This window comes from Arabidopsis lyrata (assembly GCF_000004255.2).
Source record: "Arabidopsis lyrata subsp. lyrata unplaced genomic scaffold ARALYscaffold_4, whole genome shotgun sequence".
NCBI classification, from domain to species: domain Eukaryota; kingdom Viridiplantae; phylum Streptophyta; class Magnoliopsida; order Brassicales; family Brassicaceae; genus Arabidopsis; species Arabidopsis lyrata.
Window position 1 is genome coordinate 5,363,701 of NW_003302552.1, and position 18,984 is coordinate 5,382,684.

At 38.8% G+C, this 18,984-nt stretch overlaps 2 protein-coding genes across 3 annotated transcripts; both read right to left on the reverse strand.

Moving 5' to 3' along the window:
* Positions 1-10,738: 10,738 nt before the first annotated feature.
* On the reverse strand, positions 10,739-12,753 carry LOC110229414. The gene is made up of 2 exons (XM_021029530.1): positions 12,531-12,753; positions 10,739-12,440 (listed from the first exon to the last, which is right to left on the reverse strand). Exons 1-2 carry the CDS (start codon positions 12,557-12,559, stop codon positions 10,781-10,783), a joined length of 1,689 nt encoding a protein of 562 aa, XP_020885189.1. The 5' UTR covers positions 12,560-12,753; the 3' UTR covers positions 10,739-10,780.
* Positions 12,754-14,072: 1,319 nt separating this feature from the next.
* On the reverse strand, positions 14,073-17,296 carry LOC9314972. Of its 2 annotated transcripts, none has more exons than XM_021029638.1 (10): positions 17,166-17,296; positions 16,262-16,437; positions 16,016-16,147; positions 15,875-15,925; positions 15,679-15,775; positions 15,377-15,423; positions 15,046-15,265; positions 14,698-14,827; positions 14,563-14,605; positions 14,073-14,441 (listed from the first exon to the last, which is right to left on the reverse strand). In XM_021029638.1, exons 1-10 carry the CDS (start codon positions 17,218-17,220, stop codon positions 14,367-14,369), a joined length of 1,026 nt encoding a protein of 341 aa, XP_020885297.1. In that variant the 5' UTR covers positions 17,221-17,296; the 3' UTR covers positions 14,073-14,366. The 2 variants fall into 2 exon arrangements, with proteins under 2 accessions (XP_020885297.1, XP_002880724.1); XM_002880678.2 differs by having other exon boundaries at positions 14,563-14,608; positions 17,166-17,283.
* Positions 17,297-18,984: the final 1,688 nt, after the last annotated feature.

Genomic DNA, 18,984 nt, shown 5'->3' on the forward strand with positions numbered 1-18,984 from the left:
CAGACATCAAGGAGCACGAGAGCAACCTGATCCTGCTGGATCAAATCCATGATACAGACTTCTCCGAGGATCAAGAGAGAACCGAACTGTCGGCTAATCTTTCTGAAAAGCGGAGTCGCTTGGCAGCTCTTCCTACTTCGACATTCAACCCTCAGGACTTCGAGGAATTCTTCACTGAATCGCCTCCTATAAGCGAATCAGGTCTAGACTGGGCAGGTAATGCTTGGCTCCTGATATTTATTACCTTTCCTTTTCTTGTACCCTTGATTGACTGGAATTATTATTCCTAGGCTCAAGTGAGACGGAAGACGTTGTCCCGCCCGTAGCTCCTATGGTACCGGAGGTCACTCCGGAGGCTGGTTGTACCGCGGAGGGTGGTCAGGGAGCTTCATCTGATCAAGCAGCTGCCAAGGAGGCGAATGAAGCTTCGACTGTTGAGCCGGATTCCGAGGTGGCTGCTGCTCCGTAGTGGCTGTGTCCACTTTAAATTGGGGATTGTCCCTTTATTTTTAAGACTTAATTTCAAACTTATTTTTGCCTAAGGAGGCTTTATTATTTTCTTTTGAACAAGATATTTGCCTGAGGAGGCTTTTAAACCTTTCTAGGTTGTGACCCAAGGGGGCTTGGTTAAAATTATATGCGGGTTTGCAAAGTCCGCTTTTAACCTTTTGTGGCCTTGTGGCTATGCTTTTGAGATTTTTAGGCTGATCAGACCTTTCTCTTTAGAATGCGAGAACTGAGCTCGGCTTAAAGCGAGTTCCCCACTTCAGGTTTAGTCAACTCGATAAACTTATTGGGCTTGGGCCTTAGAAACTTTTGTAGTTAATGCGATGGTTGCGCTTTCCCTTCTTATAAGTAAGGAAAACGGCTCGTCTTTAATGCAAGAAGTGCTTTTTCTCGATTTCCAAAAATGGTTTAAACCACTCGGACACACTACCATTATTGGGTTTATGGTTCCAAGACAAACCCTAAATCATTATAAATAAAGGCTTACCTACTTCTAAGCTCTATTTAAGCATGACTTTAGAATCTTACTTGAGAAATATTTTAAGAATGGAAAACGAAACAGTAGCCCCCGTTGATCCCGGCAGCCCACTCTTCTTGTCCGGCGACGGCTTTGAACCGGCCGGCGTTCTCTTCCCTCACGCCGTCTTTCACTTTCCTCCGAAGGAGAAGAAAGAGGCTTGCGATTTTATTGACAAGGTAAATATTAAAGTTTTTGATTTAAAACTTCTTGTCTCGTCTTATTCACTTATTTTTATGCTAGGTTGCCGACAAGCACCGTCGCTTGTGTGAAGAGAGGCAGCGGCTGGGACTCAAAAGGCAGACGCTCGAGGCTCGCATCGCTCGGGTGGAAAGGAAGATACGGGCCTTGGAGAGTGATCCCTTTCAATGGGAGTGGCGGAACTTCGACTCCGTTGCTGAGATCCCGAAGATGCTTCGGATGTATCTCCGCGCTAGAGGAGTCCCGGGTCCCGTGAACGCCCCTTTCTGCGCTGTTCCATCCGACAGTGAAGAGGAAGAGGACCTGGAGGAGGAGGCCAGCAACTGCCGGAAACGCGTTCGGGATCGTTCCGAAGTGGATGCCAAGAACAAGGCGTCCACCTCGAAGACTAAACCGGCGATGAAGGAGCCTGTTCCTGAGCCTCTCCCATAAATGTTCTTTAACTTCTTCACTTTTTTTTTTTTTTTAAAACTCGTAATGGGCTTCGGCCCCTTTTTATTTATGGAAATATTTGCAACTTTCCTTTCTTTCCAAATATTCTTGGAGATGCGCCTTTTAATGCAGGATCCGTTCGAGGGCATAAATCTCTTCCGCGAATCACTCCATTCCTTGGATAGAATCCGCAGCTTGCTAAGGATATGGGGTTCCTATAAATTCTAGGTTCAATTTCCCTTTACTCCTCACCACTCTTTTTATTTTAGCAGGTATGGAGTTCAATCTTCGCTGTTCAGAATCTATGCCCGACTTCTCCAGAATCGGAATGATGAGCGAAGATGTTCCAAATGAGCCAAACAGGCAGCCTCCTCCACTTCGCGGCTTCTTGAGATCTCAGATCCGAGCCCCATGTGCTTCGATCAGGGATCTCTCAATCAGAGACCAAGGAACAGCGACGGCGTTCATAGAGGCACTCGAGCTTCAACACCGGAAGCTTATGTCGGAAAAGAGGAGACTTCGGAAGAGGATTAACCGGATGCAACGCAGGCTTACTACGGTGTCAAGAGGTCTTCACATCCTTGAATCTCACCCCGGAGAGTGGATTGAACTTGGAATTTCAGACTTTGCTCGAATTCCGGACTGCATGATGCCAATCCTCGATCTTGCTGGTCAAGGAGTTGAAGTGTTCTGTTCGTCAACAAGATTTCCATAGTCCGAAGTGTACGATGAAGGACGTTCCGTCTTCTAAATAATGCTCTATTTCCAATTCCTTGTATGTTCGCTTAGCCGAACCTTCTATTTGCTTCACTTGTTCGCACAGTCGAACATTTCTCCTTTAAAAAAGAAATAAAACAAATTTTTAACGATTTAACCAACATATCATCTATGTAGACTTCCATAGTTTTCCCGAGGTGATTGTGAAACATTTTGTTCACCAACCGTTGGTAAGTTGCTCCTGCATTTTTCAAACCAAAAGGCATTACCTTGTAACAGTAGATACCTCTATCTGTGATAAATGACGTCTTTTCTTGATCATCGGGGTTCATCATTATCTGATTATAACCCGAGAAGGCGTCCATGAACGTTAACAGCTCATTTCCAGCGGTGGACTCTACAAGTCGATCTATATGCGGGAGCGGGAAACTATCTTTGGGACATGCTTTATTCAAGTCTGTAAAATCGATGCAAACCCTATCTTTCCCGTTCTTTTTCTTGACAACGACAGTGTTTGCTATCCACTTCGTCGTTTACTATTTTTGCCCGCTCCACTCCAAGCTTTCTTCTTTTTTGTTTTACCGGTTTGAAGCTTGGATCCACGTTTAGTTCATGACAAATTATACTCGGATTTATGCCAGGCATGTCCGCTGCTGACCATGCAAATGATGCTTTGTTTTTCCTTAAGAGTTCGATCAAAGCTTCTTTTATTTGGCCAGTCAACGTTGCTCCAATTCGAATTTTCCGATCTGGTTTGTCTTCTTCCAATACCACTTCTACTACCACATCCTCTTTTTCCTGCCCACTAGGAAATTTTTGCCTTAGTCCTTCTTTTGCGAGCTTTGTTAATTGCTATTGGATCTTCAAACGGTGGCTAGCTAAGTAACACGTCCGTGAGGCTTCTTGATCTCCTCGAATTGTTTCCACCCCATTTGATGTTGGAAATTTGATACATTGATGGTATGTAGAGGGGACTGCTTTCATCCGATAAATCCAGGGAGTCCCGAGGATGATGTTGTAAGCTGCGGGCTTATCGAAGACAACGAAGTCCACGATCTTCGATACCTTCTTGGCAAGGACCGGTAGCTTGATTGTTCCGAGAGACATGGCTGACTCGCTTGTGAACGCAACTAACGGAGATGGGGGTCCTACTATGTCTCCTCGGCTGATTCCCATTTTTTCTAGAGTACTTAAAAAGATCAAGTCGACCGAACTGCCTGTATCTATAAGGATCCTTGATACTTCGAAGTTAGCGACATCAAGAGTAATGACTAGAGCATCATCATGCGGTCTTTCGAGATGCCGCGTTTCTTCTTCGTTAAATGATATTGAGGCACCTTGAAAATCAATTTCTTCGCTCAAGCTTGCTTTGAGTAAGACATTTCGCCTATGCTTTTTGATGGAACTTATTGAATCTCCGCAAAATCTGGAACCTCCTAGAATCACATTGATCTTACCCTTCGAACTCCTTGGTTCTTCCTCGTTGGATAACCTTGGTCTTTTGGAATCTTGATCTTTGGAGTTTTCCTTTGCTTCGTGGTATTCCTTCACAAAATCTTTTATATCAAATTTAGAAAGACCGCCACTAGCCCAAAGTTCTGCGAGGTGCTTTTTAAGAACGCTGCAATCCTTGGTTAAATGTCCGGTTACTTTATGAATGTCGCAATATAGACTTTCATCACGGACCCAAGTGTTTGATCTTCCTTTCCCTTGGAATTGCTTCCCGACGGTATTGTTGAAGGGTTGCGACCCAAACTTCTTTGGTCCTTTGCTCTCCCTAGGCTCGAACTTCCTGGCAGGGACGGTGATTGCTGGCTTTTCTTGCTTATTTCTTTTGGCAAAACTTTCTTTTTCGTCCTCTACCTCCATCCAGTTGTTCGCGCGAAAGAGTGCATCCTGAATTGTGTCTGGTTTATGAAGTATTAAGTCTTCTTTAAACCTTGAATCATGTCGCAATCCTTTTCGTAGGGCAGATAAAGCTGATTGCTGCGAGATTCTTGGGAGTTTTGACAGCACTCCTTTGAATTTGGTGATGAAAACTCGAAGTGACTCACTAGATCCTTGCGATAAGTTCCATAGATCAGCATCCGAAACACTTTTATCCATAAGAATGGAGTATTGCTTTAAGAATACGGCTGATAGTTCGTCGAAATTGCTGATCGAACCCGGCTCTAATTGGGTGAACCACATTAGAGCTTGGCCACACAGATTCTCCGAAAAAAGCTTGCAGTAACCTGCATCCTCATCAGCTTCATCCAATTCGACTCTTCCAGCAGCGATCAGAAAAGCTGCGAGATAGCTTTTTGGATCCTCCAATCCGCTGTAAGGGTCCAACTTGAGCTTCCGGGAATCTTCGATCCTCAAACTTGCAATTCGCGGGATAAAAGGGGTTCGCCTAGCTTCTTCAATGACTCGATTGATGTCTGGCTCCGAACTTGTAGCCTGATGAAATTTTGATTTCATTTCTTTTAATTCCTGGCTAACCTTCCTCATGGTCTCGAACTGGTCGAGGTTCTCCTGCTCGTACTGAGCTGCAAGTTGTTCTTCATCCCCGAGCTGCGTCTCTTCTTCCGACGTCTGAGCTACATTATTAGTAGCACCGGGAGTTGTTTGTCCGCTGGTTTCATTTCGTGCAGCGGAACTTGGCGAGTTGAATATCCCTCTTCGGATTCCCACCGGGTTTCCTGCACTTAAAGAGCGAACACGAGTTTGTATAGTATTGACGTTTTGACTAAGAGATACCTGGGATGTTTGCAACGTATCGACGGCCTTTTCCACATCCGAGAACTTTTGTGATATGTCCGACATGGTTTGCTGCATAGCTTTGAGGGTTTCGGCCAATGATGTCTCAGCAGCGTCTCCTCCGGACATTGTTGCTTATCTCGGAAGTGTGATAAAGAAAAAATCTGACCACTCAAGAACCTAATATCTCCACAGGCGGCGCCAAAATGTGGATGTCGGATTCACACACTCAAGTATTTTGTTAAGTGGGAAAGATTATTCTTGAGGGACAAAAATGAATGTATAAAAACTTGTGAATTGCTACGAAAATTGCTATATTATTTCTCTCTTCAGAGGAAGATCCCCTTTACATGGCCATTGGCCTCTATATTTATACATAGATAAACGACATTAAAATGAGCAATTAAGTACAATTATTCCTTCTTAAATGTGTCCGTTTTGATTCTTCGACTTTAATGCTCAACGTTTGAATTTGAGTTGACTCTGATCTTCATGGGCCTCGCCTCTTTTGGCCCAAGTGTCTTTGAACCGACTTACCCGTGTCTTCTACACCGAACTCGTGTCACAGTGCAGTCACTTCGGATTCTCGAAATGGTGACAACCACTTCGACCGTCCCTTCGGCTCACGGGTCCAATGGGCTTCATCCTTTATGGGCCATTATCTTGATTACGTGGCAATCTTTGGTTGGTCTCGTACTTCTGGTGCGGGATCCGACACCAACACTCCATAAAAATCCAAAACATAACATTAATCCAAACATAATTAATCCGAACACAACAAGTTTCTCTACTAAGGCCAAGCATCCAAACATCCACACACTAATGTTCTCTACTACTACAACATCATCACATAAAAAGAAGTTTATCACTAGGCCAAGCCACAAGACTACCTAATGCATCATCAATGGTCTGAATCTCTGAACTTGGTTTCCACACTTTCGCATTTCCTACTAGTGGCACGTCAACTGATACCTTGCTAGCATTGGGTCCCAATGGTTTAAGATGCACTGTGTCTGTTGGATTAGATGACCAAACTCTGCCTTCTGCAACCTTCTGTCCCGGTTTAGAGCAATCTATCAAGTAGCACTTCTTCTTCTGACCAGATTGAGTACTGCTGGTGTTGTTGCTGTTAGCACTCTACAAAAATCAATCACAATTGTACACAATATCCATCAGATTAAACAAATAAACATTAGAACATGAAACAGTTCTAATATGAAACGAGTACCAAATCAGAGACCCAAGTTAAACTGTTTTTTGCAAGACAATGACTATTAAAAACAATGTAAAAGATTGTTTACCACATGTGATGATCTTATTGAAGGAGCAATTATCGGGTCTACTTTGTCTACTGGCCAAACGATTTTCTCGTGAAGTGCATCACCAATCACCCGCAGATCAGTACTTGGTCTCCACAAACAAGCATTTTTCTCAATCACCATCTCAACCATCACAACTGCAGCAGTGGGACCTATAGGAATATTGTTGACTATTTCTGTAGGATCTGTTGATACCATTCGACCCTCAGCAACAATTGTATCAACCAAATTCCAACCGTAGATGTAGATCTTATCCATTGATTCATTTACAGTCTACATAACCATGCATAAAAATATCGTATCAAAATCATTTATTGAAACACATATCAATAGAAAAAAATGAGTACTTACTGATGAACTAGTAGCATTATTGTCGGATGCTTCTTTGTATACTTTGACTTTTTCAGGTGGCCATGGAATTGTAGTACCCACAGCTTCCCCAACGTTATTCGCATCAGAGGTAGGCCTCCAGAGAGATGCTACTCCTAATGTTGCAGACTTCAGATAAATAGCTGCAGCATTGGGACCAATTGCAATTCGACCAATCTTATACACTGGATCAACAGAACAGAATTCCCCTTCTCCAACCACAACATCTTCTGATGAATACCAATCCAGTATTTGACACCAAGTTCCTTCTGCAGTGTCTTGGTTTACTTCTCTACTTTCTGCTCTGGAGGCATCATCAATCTATTTCAACTCACACAAAAAAACAGTGTTACAAAGTAAACATCATAATGTATGCATTTCTATAAGAAAAATGTAAAACTAAACCTTAATCCCTGTAGCTAATTGATTCTTTACTTCATTCTGAAAGTCTTGAAATTTACGGAGCAAATCAGCTTGTTGTGCTTCAAGATTCTTCACATGTGCGTCCCTTGCTTGAAGAAATGCTAGCTTGGTAGCTGTAACACCTCTGCCTAAACCTCTAATCCTTCCAGGTTTGTCTTTCCCTAACACTTTGCTCACTGCATCTTCTCTAATATTATTACCAGCAGTTGAGCCTACTTCACTATCAATAGACTTTATTTGTTCCTGATACAATTAATCAGCTAGAATGTAATTAAACTGAATGTACAAAATCTATAATTATAAAGTTGATTCTTACTTACAATAGTGTCCTGAAATTCTGGTCTCACAGGTCTCCCATCTGAATGTGTGTGTCCTGCTAGCCAGATTTTGCTTCTAGTCACATCAGTAGGGTTAGAACTCTTTTTCTTCTACAATCAACAAGTTAAGTGTTTAAAACCATGCATCATAAACCAATATATTCAAACACCAATATATTCAAACAAAACCAATCATACCATGTCATGAGCAAGCCGGACAAATCCTTTGCGGCTGGAGGTTTGTGGAATCTGACTTTGTCTCATTTTCCTGTACATGTCACTTTTTTCCTACAAATAGAAGACATTATTTTAGAATAATAATATTTCCAATAACAGATTTAAAATAAATTCAAATAATAACCTTAAAAGCTGAGCTTTTTCTACTCTTCACCCAATTTTTCCAAGCTGTCACAGACGGTATGTTACTTGGTCTTAACTGCAGAATCTCAGTCTTGCTAGTTGTAGCTCTTACTAGTGTAGACAACTTTGATTTGTGACTTCTCCAACTAGAATTCATCTGCTTGAAAACACAGTCTTTCTGCCACTCTTCATTCAAATTAAACCTAGCCTACAATCAGTTACAAGAACTAACATTAGTAACTTAAAATGCATAATATACACATATGTAATAAAGTATTGAGAAAGAAGAAGATAATTACCTGAATTTCTTCCCACATTGCATCTTTTGTCTCAGCTTTTAGATACCTCCAGTCATCAAGCAGAACCGGTACATGTTCTCTCACCAAAATACCAAGAAAAGAGGACAGTGTCACTGATCCACTTCCCACATGCTCACCCACAGATGCGAATTCAATATCCAATAATTCATCAGGTTGTGTAGCAACTCTACGCATCCTACTTGGTCCCCTAGTTTTCTTTTTCTTGCCATCTGACTTCTCTGGTTGAACTTCATCAGTGGAACCAGCCACAGGTTCTTCTTGAATATGTGGAGAGACATTTTCTTCAACCTCCTCTTGTTCTTGTTCTTCTTCTACTTCTTCTTCTTGTTCTCTATGTTCTGCTTCTACTTCTTGTTCTTCTACTCCAGTGTCTTGTAATTTATCAGTTCTTCCAACAACTTGTGAAGATTCTACATCCCCATCACCACCACGTTTCTGACCTTTCGGCTTGCGTTTTTTAGTTACCTTCACTAAGATGGGAGTAGGATCATCCCCTTGTTGACGTTTGCTGCGTCGGATATTGTCCGGGTTTCTCTGAGACATGATGTATTACCTGAAAATAACCAACTGTCAAAAAATTATTCAAGCTACTAGTATTCCTTCACAATCATCTCTAACCATACTAACTATATTAATCAGCTACTAGTATTCCTTCACAATCATCTCTAACACAGAAACTCTCATCATCTGAAGATTGATTTCCAATTTCTTCAACTTCTGGAATGTATACTGGTGCAGCAGTTAACTCTTCTTCAGTCTCTAACTCATGATAACCCCTTGGTGGCGCCCTCATGACTACATACCAAGGTGAGGAGTCATCTTCTCTGGAATAGAAAACTTGTTTGGCTTGTGAAGCCAAGATATAAGAATCTTGCATAAATGCAGCTTGATTTAAATGGAGGTTCACAAGGGTGAAGCCTTCTTCTTCTTTCACACCATATCCTTTGTTTGCCCACTTACACTTAAATATTGGAACCTGAAATGTGTGATAGTCTAGCAGAATGATCTCTTGGATGACTCCATAGTAAGTAACTATGTCTGCTGTATGTCTAGTATCTCTTGCGCTAGACCTACACATACTGAAAGCTTCATATGTTACTCCACTGTTCTGAGTCTTCCTCTTAACATCTTCAGTGTGAAATCGATGACCATTAATGATGTATCCTTTATAGGACTGAGCAATGTGTCTTGGACCAAATGCCAACCATTTCAGCTTGCTTGAATGATTCTTAGAGTTAAAAGGGATCTAGTAAGAGAAAACATACAGAAAACATCAATACCAAAATTTTGAAAGCTTAACATAGTATAAAAAGTCCTTAGAGTAATTACCTTCTCATTCACCCACTGAGCAAATCGTTCTCCATGAAGTTTCCATAGATGTGTCTCACTTTTTGCACATCTGACATTAGTAGTTTGTAATTCTTCTAAGTGCATCCTGTTATACAAAAATATTCATTAATTGAAAAGCTTCCAAACAAAATAGTTAAATGAAACTACAAGTTATAAGTGAAAATTAACTTACTCAACATATGCATTCATTACAGCCATGTTCATCAAGACATACCGATGTGCTATGTCTCTCTCTTTATCAGTCAATGAAAATTCTTGACCCTGGTTCAATGGACGACCTTCAAGACCAAGATCATCTGCCACACCATTATCTTCATTGCGGTTCATTGTTTCTTGAACAGGTACTGAATTTTGTAGAAACTCTAGACAAAATGCAATACATTCTCCAGCTAAGTATCCTTCTGCCATACAAGCTTCTGGCCTTGTATAGTTTTTTACATAAGCCTTGAGTGTTTTCATGTACCTATTACACATTAAGACAATATGATTACCCATAATATTGTTTTTAACAAATCATATATCAATTAACAACAAATTATTTACCTTTCAAAGGGATACATCCATCTAAAATGCACTGGACCTCCCAAACGAGCTTCTCTTGAAAGATGTATAGGAAGGTGGAACATGATATCAAACAGTGAAGGAGGGAAGAACCTTTCTAGCTGACACAATGTCTCTACAATCTCAGATTCCATTGACATGAGCTTCTCAGGGTCAATCACACGCTGACATAGTCGATTGAAGAAGTTGCATATTCTATTAATTGCAATTCTAGGACCCTTAGGCAGCAAACCTCGGAGAGCAACAGGCAGCAAATTTTGCAGCAAGACATGATGATCATGTGACTTCAAGCCACCAATCATAGGGGGTTCCACTGAAACACAACTGGCAATATTTGAAGCATATCCATCAGGGCCTCTAAATTTTGCTAGCCTATTGCAGAATCTTCTTTTTTCTGCTTTGGACAGCTAATAAGAAGCTGGAGGTAAGTATTGTCTCTTACCTCGATTCTGAACATGTAAATTTTTCCGAATTCCCATGTCTTCTAAATCTCTTCTTGCCTTCAGTCCATCCTTAGATTTAACACTTTGCATCAACAAAGATAATAAGGCATCAGACACATTCTTTTCAACATGCATCACATCAATGTTGTGTCGCACCGGCATATCCTGAGACATTAAAAACTGATTAGTTACTAGTTAGTTATCAGATAAATTTCACAAAATCACCAAAGCTATACAAAAGACTAACCTTCCAATATATTAACTTAAAAAGGATAGACCTTTTCTTCCATCTCCATATGTAACAATCTTCTGTAGGTTCTTCTTCTTCAATAACCTCATCTTCAACTGGTTCTGTTCTTGTTCTTTTGCTCTTCTTTGGTAATGGCCTTCCAAAATCATTCTTAAACTCTTTCAATGTCTCAAATATTTCAGCTCCTGTTTCAATCCTTTTTGCAGTCCCTTCCTCTATAGTGTTATCAAACCAAACTTTTCTGCGTCTATAAATATGATCATGTCTTAGCCGTTTCCTATTACCCATATAAACAAATTTCCTACTGAACTTCAGCCACTTAAATGGTGTGTCTTTCCCACAGACATTACAAGCTTGTTTTCCTTTAACTTTGCAACCAGCTAAAGTACCTAAGGCTGGATAATCACTAATAGTCCACAGCAACATTGCTTTTAGTGTGAATGTCTCCTTCATGAATGAGTCATACACCTCAATGCCATCATTCCACATATCATTTAAATCATCAACTAATGGTTCTAGATAGACATCAATGCTGTTACCTGGAGCAGTTGGTCCTGGGATCAACATTGTCAGCATTATATTCTCTGTCTTCATACACATTGTTGGAGGCATGTTGTAATTTACTAGCAACACCGGCCATGTACTGTACTTTGTGTTCTGAATGGAGAAAGGATTCATCCCATCAGTTGACAGCGCTAACCTCAGGTTTCTTGGCTCAGCAGCAAACTGAGGCCACTTAGAATTCACTTGAGCCCATGTTGTAGAGTCCACAGGGTGCCTCATGGTACCATCTTCATTAGCATTGTTGAAATGCCATTGCAAATTCTCTGCCAATCTTTTGGATCTAAACAAACGCTTGAATCTGTCCTTTATAGGAAAATATCTAAGTACCTTAGCTGGAATCCCCTTCTTTTCTTCACCACTGTGCTTGTCCCTTTCCCATCTAGATGCATTACATCTTGGACAGCTTACCATATTTTCATACTCCTTCCTGTAAAGAATGCAGTCATTCTTACATGCATGAATAACATCATAACCAAACCCAAATATCTTCAAGAATTTCTTCATCCCATACGTTGATGTTGGAAGTACATTGTCTTCAGGCAGCATGTCATGAACAATAGTCAAAAGCTGATCAAAGAAGTTCTCTGACATACCACTTTTCACTTTGATGCGGTAAAGGGCCATAATCGCAGAAACTTTAGTGTAAGTAGGACAACTCGAGTACAGTGGAGTTTCAGCATCCTCCAACTTCTTCCTAAACTCTGATTCTTCATTACTTTCAACATACTCTGACTGGTATTCATCATGATTCTCTGGCTTTCCTTCACTTCCAAAAGCTGCTCTAAACAAGTAATGAGCTTCTAATTCTGGTCTTGCTTCATCAGCTGTGTTGTCACTAATTAACTCCCCATGCAAACTCCAACATGTCCTCCTCTTATATTTCTGATCCATTCCCCTAATAACTAGATGATCCACGACTGTTTCTCTAGACTGATGGCATACATTGCGGCAATGCATGCAGGGACATAACATTTCTTCAAGATTACCCAAACGCTTTGCTGATTCAGAAACAAAAGAACTTGCACCTTCATGATACTCAAGGCTAGTCCTGTAGGTTAATAAAAATTTCAATGTTCAAAATCAATCTCAAAACATTTCTTAACAGAACTATTTACAAAAATCTCTGCAAGTAACATACCTTGGAAGCCAAACCCAAGACTTGTCCATGTCACAAGAACACCACAGCTCCACAAGATGTACATATGAGATAAGAGTTTCAAAGATAAGACAAATGTATAAAACATAACCTAAACAACTATAAGACCCAAACTGAAAAGAAACGAAGCTAAATTTCAGCAAATACAAAGAGAAATCAAGCTTAGTAAACGAATAATTTACCTTATGTAATTCGAGTTTGACAACAGGAGATTGTATAGTTATCTGCGCAAATATAAAGAAACAGAATGAGAACCAAATTGAAAAACCCAATTATCCCCAAATCGAACATTATCCCCAAATCGAAAATCCAATTTGAAACCCAAATCAAAAACCCTCACAATGTAACATACCTTTCACCGTGACAAATAAGCCAAAATCTTCCTACAAACAAAGGTAATAATCGACTGGAATCAATTACAACTTTTAAGAACCCTAAATCGAGACGAAATTTCACAAAAGTACCGTTTATAATCGAGTGAGATAGAGATTGAGAGCTTGAATCGGCTGAGAGATTTGAGAGCTTGAATCGAGTGAGAGATTTGAGAGCTTGAATCGACTGAGAGATTTGAGAGCTTGAATCGATTGAGAGATTTGAGACTTAGAAAATTTCGAGTAAGAGTGTTGAGAGCTTGTTTTGAGGACTTAGAAAATATCGAGACTTTCAGAGGGAAAAGCCAAATTTAGTTTCCCGGTTCAAGGCCAATTATTTTTAGGTTTTCCCGGTTCACTTTTAATAGCGTTTTATGATAATTCTGCTATTAAAGACAATGCTATAAAAATAGAAACCCAAAATTATTAGGCGCGTGTTTATTTTTCTTTCTGCGAAACTTTATTAATAGCGTTTTTAAAACTACAAACGCTATCTTAAACTCGACCTTATACTTATAATAGCATTTGTGAATAAAACGCTATAGTATTGTGCTATTAAAAGCCAATATTCTTTTAGTGTATATGAAATACCTGAAAAATTGTACTTATATTAACTATAATATATCCAAATTACCTGAGATACCCAAAATTATTTTTACTTCTATCACCCAAATTACCAGGAAGTACCGAAATACCCAAAAAAGTAATTTTGAGTATGTAGGTTACAAATATAAATTTTACTAATATTTTTAGCATATATTTATATTTCAAGTATGTTTAGATATCCATTCGGTTCTTGGGTCGGGTCCATTCAGATTCAAGTTTTCGGGTCTTGAGGTGTAGGTCCATTCGGGTACTTTGCCAGTTTCAGTTCGGGTTTGGTATCTCATTTTCAGGTTAGGTTCGGGTCGGATCCTCAGTCCGGGTTCTTTTGCCCAGGGCTACGATGTAGTAAAACTTTAAAGATCAATTCTCAATTTGCACACAAATCTGAACTAACTCGTATGAAAACATAAATTAGGGTTACGAATCATTATTAAACCTACAAAAAGTAACTAAAACTCAACTATCAGTTTCACTAAAACAAAAGGAAACAGAACGGGCTTACAAACCAATTGAGGCTTGAACGTTACTCTACCAAAATTTAAGACCGTTGGGTTTCAGACTCTCATTTTGAGTCGCAAAGTAATTAAAATCAATCTCAACGGTTAATCAGATAAAACTACCTCGCATAAGTCAATAAACCACACCTGATATGGTCTTTTTGTTTCATCAAACTATAAAGTCCCTTGCGGGAAATGGAATGGGAAGTTAATGATATAACTTTTATTAAAGAGGGGAAGACACTCTCGGGTCCATACTGAACCATGGAGTTTCCAAGTTTAAAGAGGGTTTTTGTATTTTTGGTAGGGGCAATGAGACAGATTACAAAGGACCCTCATTTCCTTCAATAGTCTATCATTCTTCCTCTCAGTATAGCCTCCGCCTTACGCACTTCTTTCACTGGTCCAATCACAAATATCTGCACCAAAACCCATTTCCACAAAACACTACCTTACATCTTTGGCTTCCACCAATCTCTCATTTAAAGCTAAATATTATAACTATGTGTAGATTGTGTGCCCCGATGGAATAAGACTAACCTTGTCAGGTGGACCCTTTGCCCCTCCAATTAGAATTTCCGCGCTGCTAGACAAAAAAAATAACTTCTATCATATGAAAGTCAGATATCAAATTTCTTGTTAGCACTACTACAACATGAACGAAATGGTTTATACTTGCAAGCTTCCTTGATGGCGAGGATTGATGCTCCTTTCCTTCCAATCACACGTCCCATCTTTCCTGGTGGAACATCAAGCACTGACAGGATCTCTTCTTCCAGACATTGATCTTCTGACTTCAGGTTATCTGCAACACTTAAAAGTCCAACTACAATCAGTGAACCAATCGAAACTAATGTCACATGATTTTTTATCTTTCTGTCTATAGCATATACGACCTTAACGAGGAAAACTGTGTGACCACACCGATTATAAAAGAATGAAGGAAATATTTTTATTTATCTTCATGACTGCTGAGAGTAACCTAGTTATATCCTGAACTACATTCTTAATGTATGCACAAACCTGGAATTGGAGGGACAGTTGGCCAATCAGCAAAATCAGCATCGTTCATGCAGCAGAGACACCGACAGTACAAAGCACCACGAACTGCAAGATGCCATAGTGACCGCTGATTCAGTTTTCCCATCATTTTGTGATAGAGATACAGAAGGAAGCGGACATCATCGGCGGCTGCGCGGATCATGAGCTCAGTCATCGGCCTGTATGTCCAAAACTTTGGGTCCTAAATTTGAAAGATAAGGCAACACAAAAAAAGTCATTATCCAATCTATACATTCTCGAAGCATAATTTAAATTTAAACACTAGCAAAGATTTAGCAGAAATGTAATGAACCTGGCGCATGAGAACTCGAACTTCTTCTTTCTCTTCATAGGATATACCTAAACAGAATAAACAAAAGTAAAGTGATTGATTCACCACCACATGACAGGCAAAATCTCAATATCACTTTGTCAAGGTGCAAGATATGAACCAGAACAAGAAGTTCCAAAAAGCAGGCTCTACAGATAAGGTTGAACTTGCATAAACATTTGCTCAGCTGAAATCAGTATATTCATGCCCAGAACAAGATGCCGCGAGGATTAAATATTAAGATAAATCATAAATAAAAACTAACATGATAATCTAAAATGTACCGCAGTAACGTGGATCAGCAAGGAGTGAAACAAACGATATGTAATCATCTAGAGGTCTCCTCCTCCCTTCTTGTTCTTCAATCAGAGAATAAGCAATCTGTGAGCCAGAAAATAGTATACAAAAATCAGGACCAAGATTTCTAGGGCAGGAAATAGCCTAAGCAAGAGATTTTTCAATGTCACATAGAAAACATACCTGAGTGTCCACAACATTGTGCAACCTTATCCCAAACTGAAAGTATAAAGCCTATAGTACGAAAATTAATATAAGCGATGTTGTCATGAATTATAAATATGTCATGAGCTATAATAACAAGTAAACAAAAAGTTCAGACACCTCACTATCACGTTTGCAATCATGAATAACTTTTGTGATGTAAGTAGACTCGAGTGCAGGCTTACAGGCTTTCATAAGCACCTCTCCACCTTCGATGACATCAACCAAGTATATTGCATTAGAGAATGCAATCTGCCAAGACAAGATCTTCAGTAAGAATTATAAACTACCAAAATATCATTAAACAAATAATCTAAAATCTAAAATTCGATTTAAAAGGGAACCACACACAAACAAAGGTCATACCTGCATGATACAAAGTTTTCCATGTCGACAGAGGTCAACACCCTCACAGTCAAAACCAATGACCAATTTCTTTTCAGGAGAAGGGTTCAGGAAATCAGCAGGAAGTTGCAAAGGATCTGTCACTATGTGAATCGGAACTTGTGGCTCGTTAGCTTCTTGTGTCAGTGACCTTCCCCCTACAGAGTGAAACTTAGACATGAGACACGAGATTTATGACAATATCCACTACTTGCATACACCAAATACAAACAAATTGCTGAACAAAAATACTACAATGATCTAATCCAACTCTCATACATTCATCATTATACTTAATCATGCTATTCCTTAGTCCATAAGACATTAGATCAAAACAGGAATCAAACGAAAAATCGCTTAAGCACATTTTAGATCAAAAGATGTTGAACTAACTAGCATGTATAATTGCAAACATAGATACTATAATGATCTAATCCAACAAATACATTTATCATTATTCCGCTTAATTTCGCAATTCCAAATTTCCACAAGACATTAAAGATCAAATCATAAACTCAACGAAAGAATCACTCGTATGCATAGAGCAATAACGAAGTAATAACGAAGAAACTCCTTAACTTTGCACCTATACCACCACAAGAATTGAGCGAAAACAGATGACTAAACCCACATTTCGATCAGAAACGAAGTAACGTTAACATTGAATCAGTTAATTTTCAATTAATTGATCAAAAGCGAAAAACTACAAAATTATTTGGGAGAATCTGAGGGATTTTAGCAGATCGATTACGGTAAAAATTCGAAACAGCGAAGCTAAGCGATCGCAATGGAATTGAAGGAAGATAATTACTAGTAGCGAAGCATGGTGAAACAAACACAAAGAAAATTGAGGGATAGAGAAAGAAATCGAAGGAGAAGAAGGGACCTGGTTCAGGAGGAATCGGGACGTGAGCTAGCTGAGTTGGAGAAGACGACGCCATTTCGATCAAAGCGACGAAACAGCTCTCACAAGTTTTATTTGAGGGGACTGTCCAGATTCACCAACGGAATCGGGTTTAGTGAAAAAATAGCGATTGTATTTGGGCTTGGAATTGGGCTTGGGCTTGGCTTTTCAGTTGGTAAAACAAATATTATTAATATATAAAATTATGAAAGGAATTTCAAAAGTCATTGTTCATATTCCAATTTATAAAATTATTATCAGTTTTTAGAAAGAAAAAAAAATAAATCTGAAAGAGAAAAATATAAATTTAGCTGACATGGATGTTATGTACATATTATTACATAATCGGAGATCTAAACTTTTGTTGTGTGCTTTTTATTTTTTGCGACTTGGTTTTGACCCATGTTGTTTCTATATTTTTACTACTTTTCTTTCCAATCAATAATTTGGTGATCTTCAGTCTTATGTCGTATAATCTAATTTCCGAGTTTTCTTTATTACGACTTGTCTATTTTTGTCCGTCGGCTTATTCTGTTGGCATTCTTTTTCTATAGTTACCAAATTGAGATCAACAGAAGGAACTTGACGACGACATTTGACAAAAATTAACGGTGGTTCTTGGATGATAAACGAATGGTTTCGTGAAGGATCTAAATCGTTATTGCTTGTTTTACTTATTTGTTGGGCTTAGATATATTGTTAGGGCAATTATGATTTAGTTGGACTGTTAATTTTTATTTTAGTTATGTACTAGTCGGGCTTTTAAATAAAACCATTAGCCTACTAAAAAATCATAAAATTCATTAAAAAAAAAAGAATTCATTCATATAATAATATTTTTATTAATGATATTATTGGGTTTTTATATTCCAAATCCTTTACATAATTTGGATGGTGAGTTTTGTTAAAGCAGCTCTCACCATCGATTTTGGAAGTTTAATGACGAAAACTTCATTAATGAATGAACCTAATTACGAGCTATGTCATTCTCAATTTATTTTCATTTTTTAAAAAATTATATTTTGAAGTCTTACGTGGGTAGTAGCCAACATTTTAAATGTTGTTTTTAACAAATCTGTTGGTCTAAAATTCGTGATATTACGTCACTTGAACAAAGCTTGCACTAGCTATTTCTCTTGACTTATTGTTTCTCCAACAACGGTTTAATAAATCTTACGAGGCTACTAATTGTTTTTTCCAACTTACTAACTCTTCTTTTAATGTTAGAGATTTCATCTCGAGACTCTAACATACCAATTCGACTTTTTACTTCGCTAATTTCCACTACAAGAAAACATAGCCATTTCCGAGAAAAATTTCCGACAAAATGTTTGGTCGGAAATTTTCCGACAGGTTTCCGACGAGTTTCCGATAAGATTCCGAGAAAAAAAAAATTCGTCGGAAAATCGTCGAAAAAAGAGAAAAATTTCCGACGACCACAAATTCGTCGGAACTTTGTCGGAATGATTCATCGGAAAACATGGAAAATTTTGACTATTTAATTTTGTCAGAAATTGGTCGGAAATTGGTCGGAAACTGGTCGGAAAACTCGTCGTAAATATTAGGTGAACACATGTTTATTCACTGCACATTTCCCGACAAAATTCAGACGCTTTGGTCGGAAATATTAGTCGGAAAAATCGTCAGAAATTATGAGTATCAACCTTTAATATTTCCGACGAATTTCCGACGAAACTTAAGTCGGAAAGTTTTGTTAGTCGGAAATTTGTCGGAAAGTTTAGTCGGAAATTCGTCGGAAATTATTTATTTAATCATTTTTATTTAAAAAAAAAACAAAAAA

Coding starts and splice junctions, on each gene's coding strand:
- LOC110229414 (XM_021029530.1), bottom strand. CDS start 12,559: ATGGACAAGTCTTGGGTTTGGCTTCCAAG. Junction 12,441..12,530: donor TCTTGGGTTTGGCTTCCAAG/GTATGTTACTTG, acceptor ATTAACCTACAG/GACTAGCCTTGAGTATCATG.
- LOC9314972 (XM_002880678.2), bottom strand. CDS start 17,220: ATGGCGTCGTCTTCTCCAACTCAGCTAGCTCACGTCCCGATTCCTCCT. Junction 16,438..17,165: donor CCCGATTCCTCCTGAACCAG/GTCCCTTCTTCT, acceptor TTCACTCTGTAG/GGGGAAGGTCACTGACACAA. Junction 15,926..16,015: donor ATTGCAAACGTGATAGTGAG/GTGTCTGAACTT, acceptor TTCGTACTATAG/GCTTTATACTTTCAGTTTGG.